This window comes from Micromys minutus (assembly GCF_963924665.1).
Source record: "Micromys minutus genome assembly, chromosome: 14".
NCBI lineage: Eukaryota > Metazoa > Chordata > Mammalia > Rodentia > Muridae > Micromys > Micromys minutus.
This window is the reverse complement of record NC_137983.1, coordinates 42,070,187-42,086,221: the sequence shown is the minus strand read 5'-3', so window position 1 is coordinate 42,086,221 and position 16,035 is coordinate 42,070,187. Positions and strand designations below refer to the sequence as shown.

At 42.9% G+C, this 16,035-nt stretch overlaps 1 protein-coding gene across 1 annotated transcript; it reads right to left on the bottom strand.

Moving 5' to 3' along the window:
- Positions 1-7,960: 7,960 nt before the first annotated feature.
- LOC308429514 (dynactin subunit 6-like) lies at positions 7,961-8,290 on the bottom strand (the record flags this gene model as incomplete). Its single annotated transcript, XM_080928386.1, has 1 exon — positions 7,961-8,290. The coding sequence occupies one exon, from the start codon at positions 8,288-8,290 to the stop codon at positions 7,961-7,963; it is 330 nt and encodes a 109-aa protein (XP_080784512.1).
- Positions 8,291-16,035: the final 7,745 nt, after the last annotated feature.

The window sequence follows — 16,035 nt, the reverse complement described above, 5'->3', positions numbered from 1 at the left end:
TTTATTAAATAAACGGCAATGCTGCCTATCAACTTTGCTGGCAACTGGCCTCTTATATTAATCTTCCTCAGGGTGATTTAGGATCCACCTGGGTCCTCCGAGAAGATTCTCCCATCATTTCCTTCCCATCTCTCTGGATCAGGTTGCTGGGCCTGGTGCAGTTGACAAATTCCCCAAGTAATCCCTCAAAAGATTGGAGAACGCTCGGAACGCTCCATTAAATTTATTCTCCTTGCTTTAAGAGACCCAAACTATGTCCAATAAATAAGTGTCCCTGTGATTTACTGAAATGCTCCTCTGATTTAAAGTTATAGGGGGAAAATATAGAGCCCCTGGGAGCCCAGGACCAGCCTTGCAAGTGAGACCAGATGTGAGATTTCTGTCCAGGGAGGGGAAAAGAAGGGAGGAAAAAAACCAGCCCAACTGGTGGAGGTTTGAAAGTGACAGTGTCTGAACCCTGGTTCTCAGCTTTAACATAAAAGGTCCCCAGTTGAGCATTCTTTCTCACAAAATTTATTGTAGTTGTAGTTAGAGGGGGAACCATCAAAAGAGTAATTCTGGCCCTTGTTTTGAACAGCTCTTTTGATAAATATGATACTTAGAAATATGCCTCCCACTAGACAGGAAAGCCATATAGTTAAAATGAAGTAATATGTCAGTAAACTCACTAGAATCAAAGCCAAAATGAAACCTGTAAAAGGAGAAGGGAAAAAGACTCCACTCTTTTTGCTCGCTCTACCAAGCCGAGGAGAAGGTAGAGATTAAGAGCTGTCCTTTATTCAGATATTTTTATCTGCGGAGTTAAAAGTGGAGATTTATTTTTAAAGGGGGCTATTTATGTTCCGATCTTCAACAGATGGGTCTGTGTTCCTGCCTCTCTCACACAGCCCCAGCTCAGCAGAAACAGCTTCTCCAGGCAGTTCAGACTTACCCAAATGAAGGAGAAATGAAAATTTGGGGAAGTAAGTGGAACCTTTGGAGCTAGTTTTTGAGTATTGGATCTGCTAGCTACAGGAGTTGAGGTGTAACAATAAAAAAAAAAAGAGAAAAAAGAAGGAAAATTACCTCTGTACGTGTGTATGTGTGTACATGCGTGCATATGTGTACAGTAAATGGGTACCACCGATGGCGGATGTCCATGGTTATCCATGGTTTGGATGTGGGATGTCCCCCAAAAGGCTCCTGTCTTGACAGCTTAGTCAGTCCTCTATGCAGGCGTGTTGGAAGCTGGACAACCCAAAAAGGGATTCGACCATGAGGGAGTTCACGTCACAGTGGACAGGGTGGAATGAACTGTAGGTGTTAGGACTTACTGGAGGAAGTGGGTAACAGAAGATATGCCTCTGAAAAGTATGCATCTTCTTTTAGGTCTCTCTTTGTCCTCCCCCATGATGCTCTACCTAACCACAACCTAAATGCCATGGCAGCAACCAGCCCTGGATTAAAGCTCTAAAACTGGCAAAACGGACCCATGCCCTTCTGTACTCCGTTTCCCTCAGGTGTTTGGCCACACCAATGAAGAGTGAGCAACAAGTTCAAATAAAACATGCTTCTCAGCAAGTCCCTGCCATATATGAATGGCCTACTCAGAAAATACCTCTCCCATGCTTAGTCTCCTGGAGAAATCACACCCCCCCCCCCAGATGTTTCTAACTCTTCTCTGTAACTATGCCACAGGAAAACAAACTCCCTGGTTCCTGGTTCTATCAGTAACAGGGCAAGATGTTTCAGAAGCACAGGCCTCAAAGCCTTTAGGCCTGGACATCCCAGGACCCCATCTCACCCTCTGTCATCAGGCACTGGTCTGTGGAGCTTCCCTAAGGTCATGCCCTAGAAACCCTTTCCCTTGGTGATGTCTGTTTCCTAGGCCTTCCTCCATTTCTGTCCCCAGAACAACCCCTTACAGAATGAGAGGTCTTCATGTCTTCCATCCCTGATCAGGAGGCAGGAAGATCTATCTGTTCTTCATCTGTAGTATAGTTTCCTACCTTGGAGGAGTCCAGTAAGAATGAGACTCACTGAGTTGCAAGTTGCCATATTCAGCTTCCTCTCAGTTCTGTAATGGAAGTCCCCTCAAGTAAGCTTAGGAAAGGGAAGAAATGAAGCAGAGGTAGCACAAGGATCATAAGCCTTAGGTGACTCAAGGGGGACTGGCTCTGTCACCACACATGTATGTGGCCTGAAACCAATGAAATCATTACCAGAGGCTCAGTGACCTCATCTCTGTGGATAAGGGTTGAGCATGGCAACCTGCTGATCCCTGACACTCTGAGGTGGCTCGCCCTCCTACCGCCCTGCTCCCTCCCCTCCTCCACCTCACCCAGCTAGTCTGGACAGAGCTGGAGGGTGTGGAGTTTGAGCGGCACCTGTGTTTACACTGTACAATCTGCAGTTTACTGTAATAAAATCATTTAATACAGTCATAATTTTTTTGGCAAGGGGTTGTGTTTATGGTGAGCAAGACAGAAAGGGAATGATTGACTAGAGCTGATTAAAACGATAAATCAAAAACAAAAGAGGGAGGACAGGGAGAACACAAAGCCACCAGCAAATCCAATTTAAGACAAGTTTTGTGACTTTGAGGGAAGGAGTCTGTCTGATGATGTGCCAGCCAGAGAGGTGGGGGCCCAGGGCAGAGGACGTGAAGGGAAGGGATTCAATCACTCTGTTCAGTGCGGCTTATCCTCTTGGAGTAGAGAAATGGGGAAATGGCTAGACAAGAATTCATTTCCTTGGGCCTCAATCTTCAAAAAGGATTTAGAAGGAGATCTTGGGAAGCAGCCTTCAGAATTAATGTGTGTGTGCTTGCACTTGTTCATGTACATTGGCATCTAGCTTGAAGACTGTGCTGGCTAGGTCTTTGTCAACCTGACACAAGCTAGAGTCATCTGTTGGAGGGAACTTCCGTTGAAAGGATGCCCCTACCAGACTGGCCTGTGAGCAAGCCTCTGAGGCATTTTCTTGATTAATGATGGGAACTATAGGCAGCCTATTGTGGACAGAACATGCCTTGGCAGATGGTCTTGAGTTGTAGAAGAAAGCAGGTTGAGGAAGCCACAAGGAGCAAACCAGTAGACAGTATTCTACAGCATTTCCCGCCCTGACTTTGCTCAGTGTGGAGTGTGCTCTAAGAGCTGTAAGCTGAAACAAAGCCTTTCTGGACCAAGTTTCCCTTGTCCATAGTGTATCTGAAACTCTACTAACGAAGGTTATATAAGCTCTCAGCTCTTCCACCCTTGAAAATATCGTGCTTCAACAACCTGCTACGTGCTAGACCCTGTAGGGCAGAAAAGTTACACCAACAGTTCTCCATCAAATGAAGACCAAGTGCCTGTTCTGGCTTTAAGAACCATCTCAGGCTCCAGAGAGAAATGTGAGAAAAGAATCCGTGACATTGTAAGGTTCTTGTGGCTTTTACATCCTTGTGAATTAAACACCATGTTTCCCTAAATATCAATCCCCTGAGTCAGTGGTTTTCAACTGATTCTATGACCCTTTAATACAGTGACTCATGGTGGTGACGCCAAAACAAAATGTTATTATCATTGCTACTTCATAACCCATATTGTCTAATTTTATGAATGATAATTTAAATACCTGTGTTTTCTGGTGGTGCTAGGTGACCCCTGTGAAAAGGTCATTTGCAGAAGTTGAAAATTACTGCCCTAAGTAAACACTTCTTGATGCACCCATGTGATCAGTGCTGTAAATTCTAAGAGGGCTCAGGAAGGCTCATAGGGGACACTATGAACTACCCATGTGCCACTAGAATTTATTACCTGCCATGAGCCACCCATCTTTGTTCTGGTTAGTCTCCTTTAAAAGGAAACAATAGCCCCCTCTGTAACAGTGCCCTTGGGCTACTTCTAATCATCCTCTCTTCCACTGCCGATTTAAGATTCTTCTTGCCCTCCATTGTACTTTTACTGGTCTAGGTGGCCTGGTTGGATAGTCTAGATTTTCATCTTTGACCAGGTCAATGCACCATCTTGGGCTGTGACTTATCCATTTGACATCCGAAATTGGTATTTACCCACAAACACCTTAGCAAGAATCTCATCCTTCTACTGTGCACCAGTAGCCTTATTTGTGCTGGTGACCTGATTCCATGACACCTTAAATACTGTTGACCTTTGTTCCAATTTTCTCATTGCTTTGTATAAGAAGTCCAAAGCAGACAAAACTAGAGCTAAGCGGGATGTCTGCTTTGTTTCCTGATTGAAGCCCTTTGCCCTAAGCAACAACCTTCAAACTCATGCAACCATTAGCCATACTCAGGGCTGGTGACAAATTCCCTATATAGAGTACAGCAAGTGATGGTGAGCAGGGCAGCATCCAGTGGTTGCACAAAGTATAGCATAAAGTCATTATACTTTGCCACCTTATCAGATATATGTTCTCTGTTGAAGACATGTGCCACAGCAATCACTAATTTTAGATGATGTTGTGTTCCAGGGAGATAGCTTATTTTCATATCATAGGTGGCCCCTCAGCTATGCCTACAAAGATGGGGATTCTATCTCTATCAAGCCAACAACTATAAATGATAAGACCAATAGGCATCATGGCCACAGAGCCATAGCTGCCTCTCTCCTTTACAGAAAATTCTACAACTTGGCCTAGGACATGGTTCAAGAATACCTTATTGTTGATAGGTTAGTGTCAACTAACCTTCAGATAATGGTATAGGGTGAGACATCACAGGAAAAATGGCCAAATTCATAACCAAAACAGTATCAGTAGAAGTCAATGAGCCATTGTCCATTTTAGAAGAAGACGCATAATGCATTTCACTTCCTATTAAATTATTCTTGGAGACAAAAGGGAATCTGGTGTTGAAAATCTCTGTCATCCAATTGTAAACATTTCATAACAGCAAAAGCAAGGTCATGGGTGAGCGGCAACTAGTCAACAGTCTTCCAGGTCATGGAATAATCTCCATCAGTGCCACTGTGCTCATATGGGGAATAGGGTGATTCTGCCAGCTTAAACACCATGCTAAGTGCTTATCCCACAAAGGACTAGCTGGGTCCTTATGCAACACCAAGGTCAGACTTCACGCCCACTCACCTCTCTTCCATGGAACTAAAATTCTAGCATGTGGACTCCATTTGATCTTGTGGTCCAGGAAGCTTGAGTTCTGGTACCTCTGAAATTCTGAACAACTCTTTGCTGTTCTGGTCTTCACTGAATTCTAACAGCCATCCAAGTCAATAGCTTAAGAGATCAGAGCTAGATTGCCAAGTTTGAAATATACAACCTCAAGAACTCGGGGAACCTATAATGTGTTGTACTTATTTATAATTGGTAAGAGAGAGAGAATGTTTCCTTTAGTTTAGATTTGTTCCATTATGCCCTGGATCACTGGACAGCTCCCCCACCACCACCAAATTCATACAGATATGCTTTTAAATGTTGGTAGGGTTATTTCTGACTGACTACAGCACATGTCTCGCCTATATTCCTCTTTTATGCTCACCACTTTTTGTTAATCTGCAATGTGGCTATCAAAACACAATGACCAACAGGCTTCTCTATTGGAATGTCCAGATGGCCCAGGTCTCCTTAGCCTTTGACACAGAGAAGATAGTTCATGTAGCCCTATACCAAGTCACAACTGGATACTGTCACTATCTCAGGTGAGCAAATGTTTTGATGCAACCCCTTGAAAACTATGGAAAAATCTATTCACCAGACAGATGGCCAAACACTCCATGCCTGAGGCCATGTGATCTGTTTAGCAAACATACCACATCTGGAAGAGTAGTTGCAGCTAGAGCGTCTACTTGGTTGAGTCTATGGTACTTCATCATAATCCTCCAGAATCCATCTGGGCTTTGTAGGGATCAGACTGGTGAACTAAAGGGGAAATTATGAAAAGAAGAGTCCTACATAGTCTAGATTTTCTTAAATAGCACCAATGTCTGCCATTTTTCCCTCTAAGAATACAATATTAGTTATTATCACTCTTTGGAGCAGAAGGTAGAGTCAGAGGCCACTTGGCTATTCCCATTTCAATCGCTCTTCCTAACAGGATAAAGAAGCAAAGTTATAATCCTGCCAACTAGTGAGTCTACTTCAACTCTTCATCAGCAAACACGAGGGAGGAAAGAGTCTGAGATCCACGGAAACCCAGAGTGAATGAAATTTAGCCAGAAAAGCTACATTGATTAGCTCTTTCCCAAGTGTCATTATCAGATCTGGTCATGAAAAAATTTTCATTGATAATTCTGAGTAGTCAAGCTCCTCAAGGTAAGGACATCCAAGTATATGGTCATGTGTGCCTTTGAATAAATTATTGACATTATTCTGACAGCATATTGAGCATTGAATAAATTATTCATATTTACTATGTTATTTTAGGGGCTTTTCCTCTAGAAAACCAATCTCTCTTTCAGTTGACATATTCCAGGTCCAAGCACTGTCTTGGGTCTAGAAACTGAAAAAGGAATCATAACTTTTCAGGGTACTGACTTCAGTCCCCTCAGTAGTCACCTTGTTTGCTTGTATAAATTCTTCAATACCTGTGTAGAACATGTAGCTTGGCTTTTTTGCCTCTAGAGACCACATTACAGTAATTATTAATGACCTCTATGGTTTCTTCCCTTGCTCATGACAGTTGTGCCTGCTTTGCTTCTGGTTATCAACCGATATCATCTGTCCCCTCTTATCTATGGATCCTTCCACAAAGATTGGCATAAGTGAGTGAAATTCTATAGTAACATCCTAAGTCACTATTCCTAGCCCATGGACAGCCTCCACGTCTTAGTGTTTTTGTGGCACTTGATGATTAGGATGTCACTTTGATAAACAGGGAAGCATCCTGGAACACCCCTTGTGCAGACTCTTAGATCACATGTAGAAGGTGTTCTAGATTATAGAACCCACGCTGGCATTTCCACATCTATAAGTCTGCTGGCTCATTTCCCCTACTGCTCCTATGGGACTTCTAGAGCTTCTGTTTCATGAAAATGGCCTTCACTTCTCCAAACACCCAAGAGTCACCATAGCAGCATGTTAGTTTGGTCTTCCAGTCTGGATTATGTGCTTAAATCCTGAACTAGAACATGCTCTAAAAGCAGAAACAAACCAACCACACCAGACCCCTTATTTCCGATATATTTTCTGTTGATTTAGCATGCTTATACACAGCATTCCATATACCCATCTGACTGAGGGGTTCACAGAGGCTAGATCTTGAAGATCCTTGGAATAGCATTCTTATCCTCCATAGAAGGCCTACTACTTTCACAAACAAGCTTGTTTTATAGCACCTTATCCCAAGTTCCTAGATTGGTGCTCAAGAAGGAATGGACAATTAAGACTCTAGAGAAATCTAGATTGTCTTGGAAGATAGAGGCATTGTGATGGTTTGTATCTTGATGGCTTGGTCCAGGGACTGTCACTATTAGGAGGTGTGGCCTTGTTGAAATAGGTGTGTCACTGTGGGTGTGGGCTTAAGACCCTCATTATAGCTGCCTAGAAGTCAGTCTCCTCATAGTAGCCTTCAGATGAAGATGTAGATCTCTCATTTCTGCCTGAACCATGTCTGCCTGGATGCTGCCATGCTCCTGCCTTAATGATTATGGACTGAACCTCTCAACCTGTAAGCCATCCCCAATTAAATGTTTTCCTTTATTTTTTAAGTGCAAGCAGCCAAACTTTTATTTAGTTATGCCATAAGGTTATATTAGGATATAAACACATAATATGACATGTTATCCTGAGTAGTCTTTTACATAATAAATGCATGGCTAATATTTTGTATAATAAGAAAAACTAAGTCTATACATTACCAGAACAATGACAGGGAAGCAATACACTTCATATAAATTGTAGTGGTCGTTACAATGGGACCCACCTCTCTCCAACTCAAGTTTCCAATGTAAAGTCAGCATAATGCTAATCCACTGGACCCTTAGACAAGCTGGCAGAGGTGGAGTACCACCTTGACGTCTTCTCAGTTCTTAACTGGAGTTGAGCCACCTTTCCTTGTCTTCTTCAGGTGGTGGTAATTGGGCAAGATCTTCATCAAGAAATCCAACTGTAGTGTCTGGGGCTGTGGCCGCTCCATCTGCACCTGCCGCAGACAGTCCACACCATAGATCACCGTGGTCTCAGGGACGGCTTCAAAAGTGTTCAGACTGCAGCAAGCGCTGATGATGCAGCCACTGGTCAGGATGACATTCCTGCCTAGGCATGCTTTTGACTCAATGACACTATTATCTCCCATTGTCATGGCTTGGGAATGACAGCTGACATCAAACACGGTGCTGGTGCCAATAATCATAGGTTTGGGTTCTGGATCTTCAATGTCTGAGATGATGTTATCCAGATGAGCATTTATGATGAGGGCCTGATCTTCTATTAGGTTTCCTTCACCAATAATTATTGCCCTGGTGTCCTCAATAATTTGTGCTTTAGGGTGGATCACCGTCCTAGGGTCTGTCAAATGTTGTCCTTTTAAGAGTTGCCTTGGTCAGTAAAACCCTAACTAAAACAAGACAGGCATCTTCATTGTCTTCAAGCAGGTGGGATGTGCTAGCATGGAGCCATAAGGAATGAGCTGCTTCCATGCAGCCATCTGGTTCATAAGGTACTAATATTCGATGTTCTTTAGTGTATCGACCCAAATGTTCCCACTCTAAGCCTCAGACCCATTGGTTCCCAGTGGAGCCTGACTTGGGCACAACAGATTGGCTATAATTGAGATCACAGCTTTCTCTGATACACTACCATCCTTACATCAAAACCTTGAGCCTAACCTTTGTCTCTTTTCACCTTCTACCTTTAAACAGTAAGAGTCTTATGTTATGCTTCTAAAGAACTCCCTTATTTTAAGCTGGTGGTCAGCCTGTCCTTTTCCACCACAGGTTCATTAACTGCTAGGTTCTCTTTGTCTTTTTAGTTACTGCTATCTCTAAACCCCTCAAATACCTGAGAAATTATACTTGCCTGAATAGTTCCTTCTTTCCTTATTCCCATCCCTCCTCCCAACAACTCCTCTGTCCTATATGCTCTACTCTGCTAGGTGTTTACCTTCAGAGATGGGACCCTCACGGGATGTTGGCAGATGGATAATCCATCTCCCAGGTCCTGTTTTAGCATCTGCTTTGCAGCACCTCATTCCATACTCAGTGTTGCAAGTCTGTTCCCCAGGAAACAGGCTCTGAAATGTGATTTGCCTGGAGGTGACTCACTGGGGAGTGATTTGGATGGGATGAAAGAAGCAGGTTGGCTAGAAGCTGAAGCCAATGTGCATGTAGAGACAAACAAAGACCTTAGTCAAGCCCGTGCTGGAGCTAGGATGGTGTTCAGAGACATCCCACATTGGGACAAAAGGACCAGATCCTTAAATAACATTGCCGAGCTACTAGATAAGGGCTTCCCCTAAAAAAGGGACACAAGCTGTGTGAGATGCCAGCAATGCACAAAGAATTAAACCATTGTCCTCACAGCAATGTTTCGGCAGCCAGAGAGCCTTTACCTCTACAGTATCTGGATCATGCCCAGTCTCTCATCATGATCCTCAAAGTCATATAATTATAAAAGTATATGAAGGAGCTATTAAAACTTTTGGCCTCTGCCCCCAGGCAGTGACAGGTGACAGACTTGATAAGAGAGGTTTGCATCTTGCCTAACAGATATTTTGATTATAGTAAAAGGAGTGCAGAGGGTTTTACCTCACCTTCGAATTTCTAGACAACTGCAGAATGAATATGTGCTAGCCCCAAAATTTACATATTGAAGCAAACTCCCAATGTCATCCTGGTGTTTAGAGGTGGAATATTTGGGATGTGGCTAAGTCATAAAGGTATGAATGAGATTCCTTATTAAGGAAACTCTGGAAGGATGTTTATGTCTTTCGATATGTTAGGATCCAGGGACTAGGGAGTGGACTGACAATCAGTATCTGCTCTAGCAACATCTGAGAGATTATGTATTCATGTTTAAGTCTACATCTGATTGCTGAGGGATGTGTGTTTAAGCCATGAAGACCATGGTATTTTGTTCCAGGAGTCCAGATGGACAAAGCACATTTGTCCATTGAAACAATACTTCACCACTCTGCTTGAACTCAAGCCGTGACCTAAGCTCAAGTGGCCAAATATCTAGCTGAAATTTGTGAAATCTTCTTAGACTACATCCTTTCATCCACCTGCTCATCAGACATGAAGAAGCACAGGGAATGAAGGGAGTTGCTAAAAAGAATTGTTAAGAGTGAAGTCACATAGTCACACACACACACACACACACACACACACACACACACACACACACACACACACGTATAAACATAATGAGAGGAGACGTTTCTAAGAAACCAGAAGAGATGACTATGTCAAATGAGTATGTTCCATGCAGCAAGCACACTGCTTAGGACTTTCATACTGTTTCAGAACCTTATCAAGAAGCTTCTCTGGCTCAGGGTACCTAGTATGTTATCCAAGGCTACACAGTTAGTAGCTAGATGATCTGATTTCTTAACAGAGACCTCTCTTGCTCTGAATCCTATGCTTTGTCATCAAATACAAATATGTTTGTCATTCTCCTAAACATGTACACTCTACAGAAAGTATTACTTTCTGACCTTCTACCCAAGAAAGGCCACATGGAGCTATCTGAGAAACACTCCTACCCATACTAGCCACTTTCAGGTGGTGTGTTTGTATGTGTGTGTGTGTGTGTGTGTGTGTGTGTGTGTGTGTGTGTGTGTAAGAGAGACAGACAGACAGACACATACACACATATACAACACTGTAGATTAACCTAGATCCTCATACATACCAGGTAAGCAATACTACTGAGGTGCATCCCCAAGCTCTTTTAACTTTTAATTCTGAGACAGGGCTCTTAATTTCACTCTGATATATAGGCTGGACAAAATAATTTAGTCCTCCTATGTTGGCCTCCAAAATAGCTGGAACTACAGACCTATGTCCCCAGGTCAGGCCCATTGCTTCCTTCCTTACTGGGAAGTTAATGCATTTGTTATTCAATTATATTTTCAGTAAGAAAAATGATGAGGGCACCAACAAAAAATCCCCACTTAGTAGTAACTAAACTTAAGAGCCAAGCGTTTCCAGCATCATGGCCATGGTGCCCCATGATGCAAAGGTTTTCCCAGATAGCAAGCACTTATTTCTTTAAAAAAAAAAAAAAACAAAAAACAAAAAACAAAAACCCATAACTTTTTATCAAGCTTCCTACAATTTCCACACATACTCTCCTACATCCTTAAATGGGAGTAACAAACAATAGAGCAGGAACTATTGTTTATTTTGCAACAATGAAGCCTGGGGCTGAGGAGACAGATGGTCTCTGGCAAAGGTGCCTTTGCAGTTCACGGCATCTCTGGAGCTTTTCTGTGTCTTCCCTTGACTCTGGCCACCTCTCACTGTAGGTGGGATCTGTCTACATCCGTTCTCATGCAGTTGTTTCTAAGTGAAGTGGACTTGGAGACAAAAGCAACTGGCTTGGTAGAATTGTGCGCTAAATAGCAGTAACTAGACTGCAAGCAGGTACCTGGGGGCCTCTTCCTTGGGAACTCCTGGAAAGTGTTGTCTCTTCCCCTAACTCAGTAACAATTAACCAGACACACACTGTGTGTGATGTGTTTGGGATACAAATGAAAACAGACCAAAACAAAGCAAAACAAAAAACTAGGCATCATGCTTATGTGGCCATATCCCAATGCCAGAAATGCTTAGAGTTGAGGGCTATCCTGGGCTATACAATGAGTTTAGAACAGCCTGAGCTATATTGGTGATACCCCTTCTTTACTCCAATGCCACCTGTGCTCACTCGCTGACTTCTGTGTTCCATCAGAGAGCAAAGTTGTAGACAGATCCATTCCCTGAGGAAGACTCGCCTGTCCTGTTAGCTGTAAATACATTGTTTCTACAGTCTGTTAACACAAACTAAGGCAGGTAGTTCCATAATTCCACTGCAGTGTGGATTTAAGCAGGCTATGGTGGGCTGGCCTGTAAATCTAACCACCATGACAGCACTGCCTCCACAGAGGAGAAGTTCCAAGACAACTGACTTTCCAGAACTTTAAGAATAGAAGTCAGGATTGCCGGCGCCGCTCCATGAGGGCTGCACATAGTGAGGGCATGGTTGGCCTATGGGTTAGAAGTGAGAATGGCTGGCTGATGACCCTGTGGACTAGGATGGGCACCTTGAGTAAACCTATGAATCTTTGTGAGCTTCAGTTCCAACCCTTGTTCTGATATGACTTCATTAACTAGACTGGTCCTTTTCTCAAATTTTTTTATCTATTCTTTGACAATTTTATACATTATATTCAATATAACCTGGTCATCTCTACTCAACTCCACCCCCCCGATTCTCTTTGGATACCCCACTCCCAACACATGTTCTTCCATCTTCCTGTCCTTTTCTTTATTAAAAATGACCCACACTCCTTTTACTGTTGGTGGGGTTGTAAGCTGGTACAACCACTCTGGAAGTCAGTCTGGCAGTTCCTCAGAAAATTAGACATAGTACTACCTGAAGACCCAGTTATTCTACTCCTGGGCATATACCCCAAAGATGCTCCAACATATAATAAGGACACATACTCCACCATGTTCATAGCAGCCTTATTTATAATAGCCAGAAGCTGGAAAGAATCCAGATGTCCTTCAACAGAGGAATAGATACAGAAATTGTGGTACATTTACACAATGGGGTACTACTCAGCTATTAGAAACAATGACTTTATGAAATTCCTAGGCAAATGGATGAATCTAGAGAATATCATCCTGAGTGAGGTAACCCAGTCACAAAAGAACAGACATAATAAACAGTCACTAATAACTGGATACTGAATACCCAAGAAATAACTCACAAACTATATGAAGCTCAAAAAGAAGAAAGGCCAAAAAGTCGAAGCCTCGGTCCTTCTTAGGGAAAAAAAATGTGTATAGCACCCTCTCAGAGTGTGGTACACCTAGACTTTAAATCATTATTAATTCAAGAGCTAAGAATGCAGCCTTGTGGCAATTCTTGATATTTAAAAATTATTATGTTTAATCTTTACACACCAAGAAAACTTTGACTATTTCCATGTTACGTTTTGTTTTATATGTACGTTGTGCTCATTGTAACTAGTAAGTTTTCAATGGGTACTATCAAACCTTTAAAAAAAAGAAAAATATGGGCTGGAGAGATGGCTCAGCTGTTAAAGGCTAGGCTCACAACCAAAAAAGAAAAATACATTCATATAGTTTTATGCAAAAAAATGTTTTTAAAATCTGTGCATTTATCTCTGTTTTTAAAATAAAGTTGTTTAATTAAAAATAAATAATAAGGTTGATATGAACATGAAAAAAAATCAATGCTGCTTGCTTGAGCATAACCAAGCTACTAGTGGAAACCCACCTACCTACCCAATGTAACTCCCTGCTGGCAATTATCCATTACCAGTAATTCCTCAGCTAGGGGCAGAGGCTTATAAACCCCACCCCCAGCCATGCTGGAATCATTGACTAGCTTGATCTAGTAGACACTGGTTGTGTTGCTGAAAAGAATCAAAAAGCTCTCGTCACACAGTACACCAGTGAAGGAAGTCAATGAAGTCAATGAAGAAGCCTCGCTCACGTCACACTGCCTCTTCAGGAAAATGAAACACGTTTTCCCAGGGCTTGTTTTGGTTTTCTGCTATGGCATCTGACCCAAAATCTGAGCGAGAAATAGGATGATTATCTTCACTCTTGGGATCTCAGCTGAGAATTCGAACTTCAGTAGGACCCAAGAGAAGGACGTGCTTATATGAGCCAACCTGGAGAGATCGGTGTGTCCAGGAATAAGTGGAGCAGTGGGCACTTGTTTAGTGAAAGAGGGAGAAAATATGATACGTGAGAAAAATATCCAAACCAAACACTTGCTTTACACACAGTCACTCCCTTCCTCTCCAGGGCCAGGACAAGTTTTAGTCTAGACCTGTGAAAGAGACCGCCTCCCCTGGCTCTCTCAATGGTAGGGCTGGCACTGGACGGCCCTGTTGGGATATGGCTGGCCTGTGTGTTTCTATGCCAGGTTCCTGGCAAAGCCCTCAATCTCAATCTTAAGATCCCATTTGCCCCAAGGCGGTCTTTCTCCCACCTCCTTCTTTTTCAGGCACCCACCTCTCACCCCTTCTCCACAAACTATGCTTTAGGAGAAGACAAAAACGCCAGGTTTTTCTTCCTCTCGCAACATAAATGGGAGACTTGGAGAAGGACGTCCAGTGGACGTAGGAGCTGTCACCACATGCCTGGGAAGGAAGATTGATGTTGAGAGCCAGGATGTGAACATACCCATGAATTGTCCTTTTGTGCCAAGGTAAACTGGATGGGGAAAACATGTGTCAAGGAGGCAGAGACTGGCTTGGCTGCAATTCCCAGAGCACCTGGGAAAGGGGGCCCTCCCTTAGATTCCAGTAACTTACAAAGCCAACAGAGCAATGACTCTTTCCAGGCTCTCCTGCTTAAGAATAACTAATGGGATTGAGTATTTCTTGTGCCTGGCATCTTACCTGAGTTCTCATTTAACTTTGCAAAGCTTTAGAAGGTCAACCCAGTGGCTCTCTTGCTTCAGACATGAATAAAACAAGTCCTAAAGAGGCTAACTCGTCCAAAGCCACATATCTCAGAACACAAGTGTACATGAACTATTCCCAGCCTACCCCATCAGACTGCACCCAGAGGCAGGATTCAGGAAACCTTAAGTGAGAGCAGCAGCCATGACAGTCATCTTCCCATCATTATAATGCCTACCTCAGCCAATCCACTCATGAACAGGAAAGGTTTGTTTAGGCTCACAGTTGGAAGATTCCAGTCCATGAAGAGTTGGGCTTGTGGCGAGACACACACTGGTCCCACAATCACCTTCAAATGTATCAGCCCAGTGAAGACAAAGCCTTTAACATGAGAGCTTTTATAATCTTTTAGGAAATTGTTCATATAATTTCTTTTTTTAATTGGATATTTTTGTATTTACATTTCAAATGTTAGTCACTTTCCCCTAACTCCTATCCCCTCTTCCCCTCCAAGCCCTTAAGAGGACATGAGCGAAGGAACTCTGTCTGCCTTGTGATGTAAAGGTTTCAGTGGTAACCATTTGTAAAATGTGTGGTGTATTTCTTTCCATCTTTTCCTGTGCTTCTGTAACTATAAGCAGAGATTCCCAGAGATATACTCTTACGATCTGCCTAGCGCACTCACCATTGCTAACATTGCTTCATGACCCTTCTCCATCTTTCTGGAAGGCTATGGGGTTTGCTGGTCAAGATCATGATCTGAAGTTTAAAGGGCTCTGGCACCCAGAGAGCTACTGATTGGCGTGGTGTGTAGTATTCATGTATGTCCAGGTTTATAGATGTGCTCTTGAGTATTCCTACCTTTCTCTTTCTATATTTATTTTTATTTTATTTTGTTTCATTTTATTTTATTTTACTTTGGGCAGGGTTTTTCAACTGTCCTGAAACTTACTAAGTAGGCTATGCTGAGAGCATCCATGGATTCTCCTTTCGCTGCCTTCCCAGCACTGTGACTACAAGTGCACACCACCACACCTAGCTTTTTGTTTTTCTAATGTTTGTTCTGGGGTCAAACTTGTGTCCTCTGCCTTCTGTGACAACCACCTTCCAACTGGGTGAGCTGTCTCCCCAGACAAGCACTATTTATTCATTCATTTATTTATTTGCTTTACGAAGGTCTGATTGTCAAATTTATCGGTAAGATGCAATTATAAATTATTTCACATTTGATAGGTACAGGGCTAGATTGTGAGCCAGGAGACCCACCTGAGAGTAGGTGAAGTTTCACGTGTCTGAGGGAAGCCTTGTAACACTACTGCCCAGAGAAACTGCCCCCCTACCCATGGGTATGAGTTACTCCTCTTGCCTCTGTAACCAAATACCTGACATGAAAAGGGGGCAGGGGAAGAACTTCGTTTGGCGTATATTTCAGAGGGTCTTGTCCATGGTCCCTGCATCCCATGGTTTTGGGTTTGCTGTAAGGTAGGTTATTGTGGCATCAGGGGTTTGGG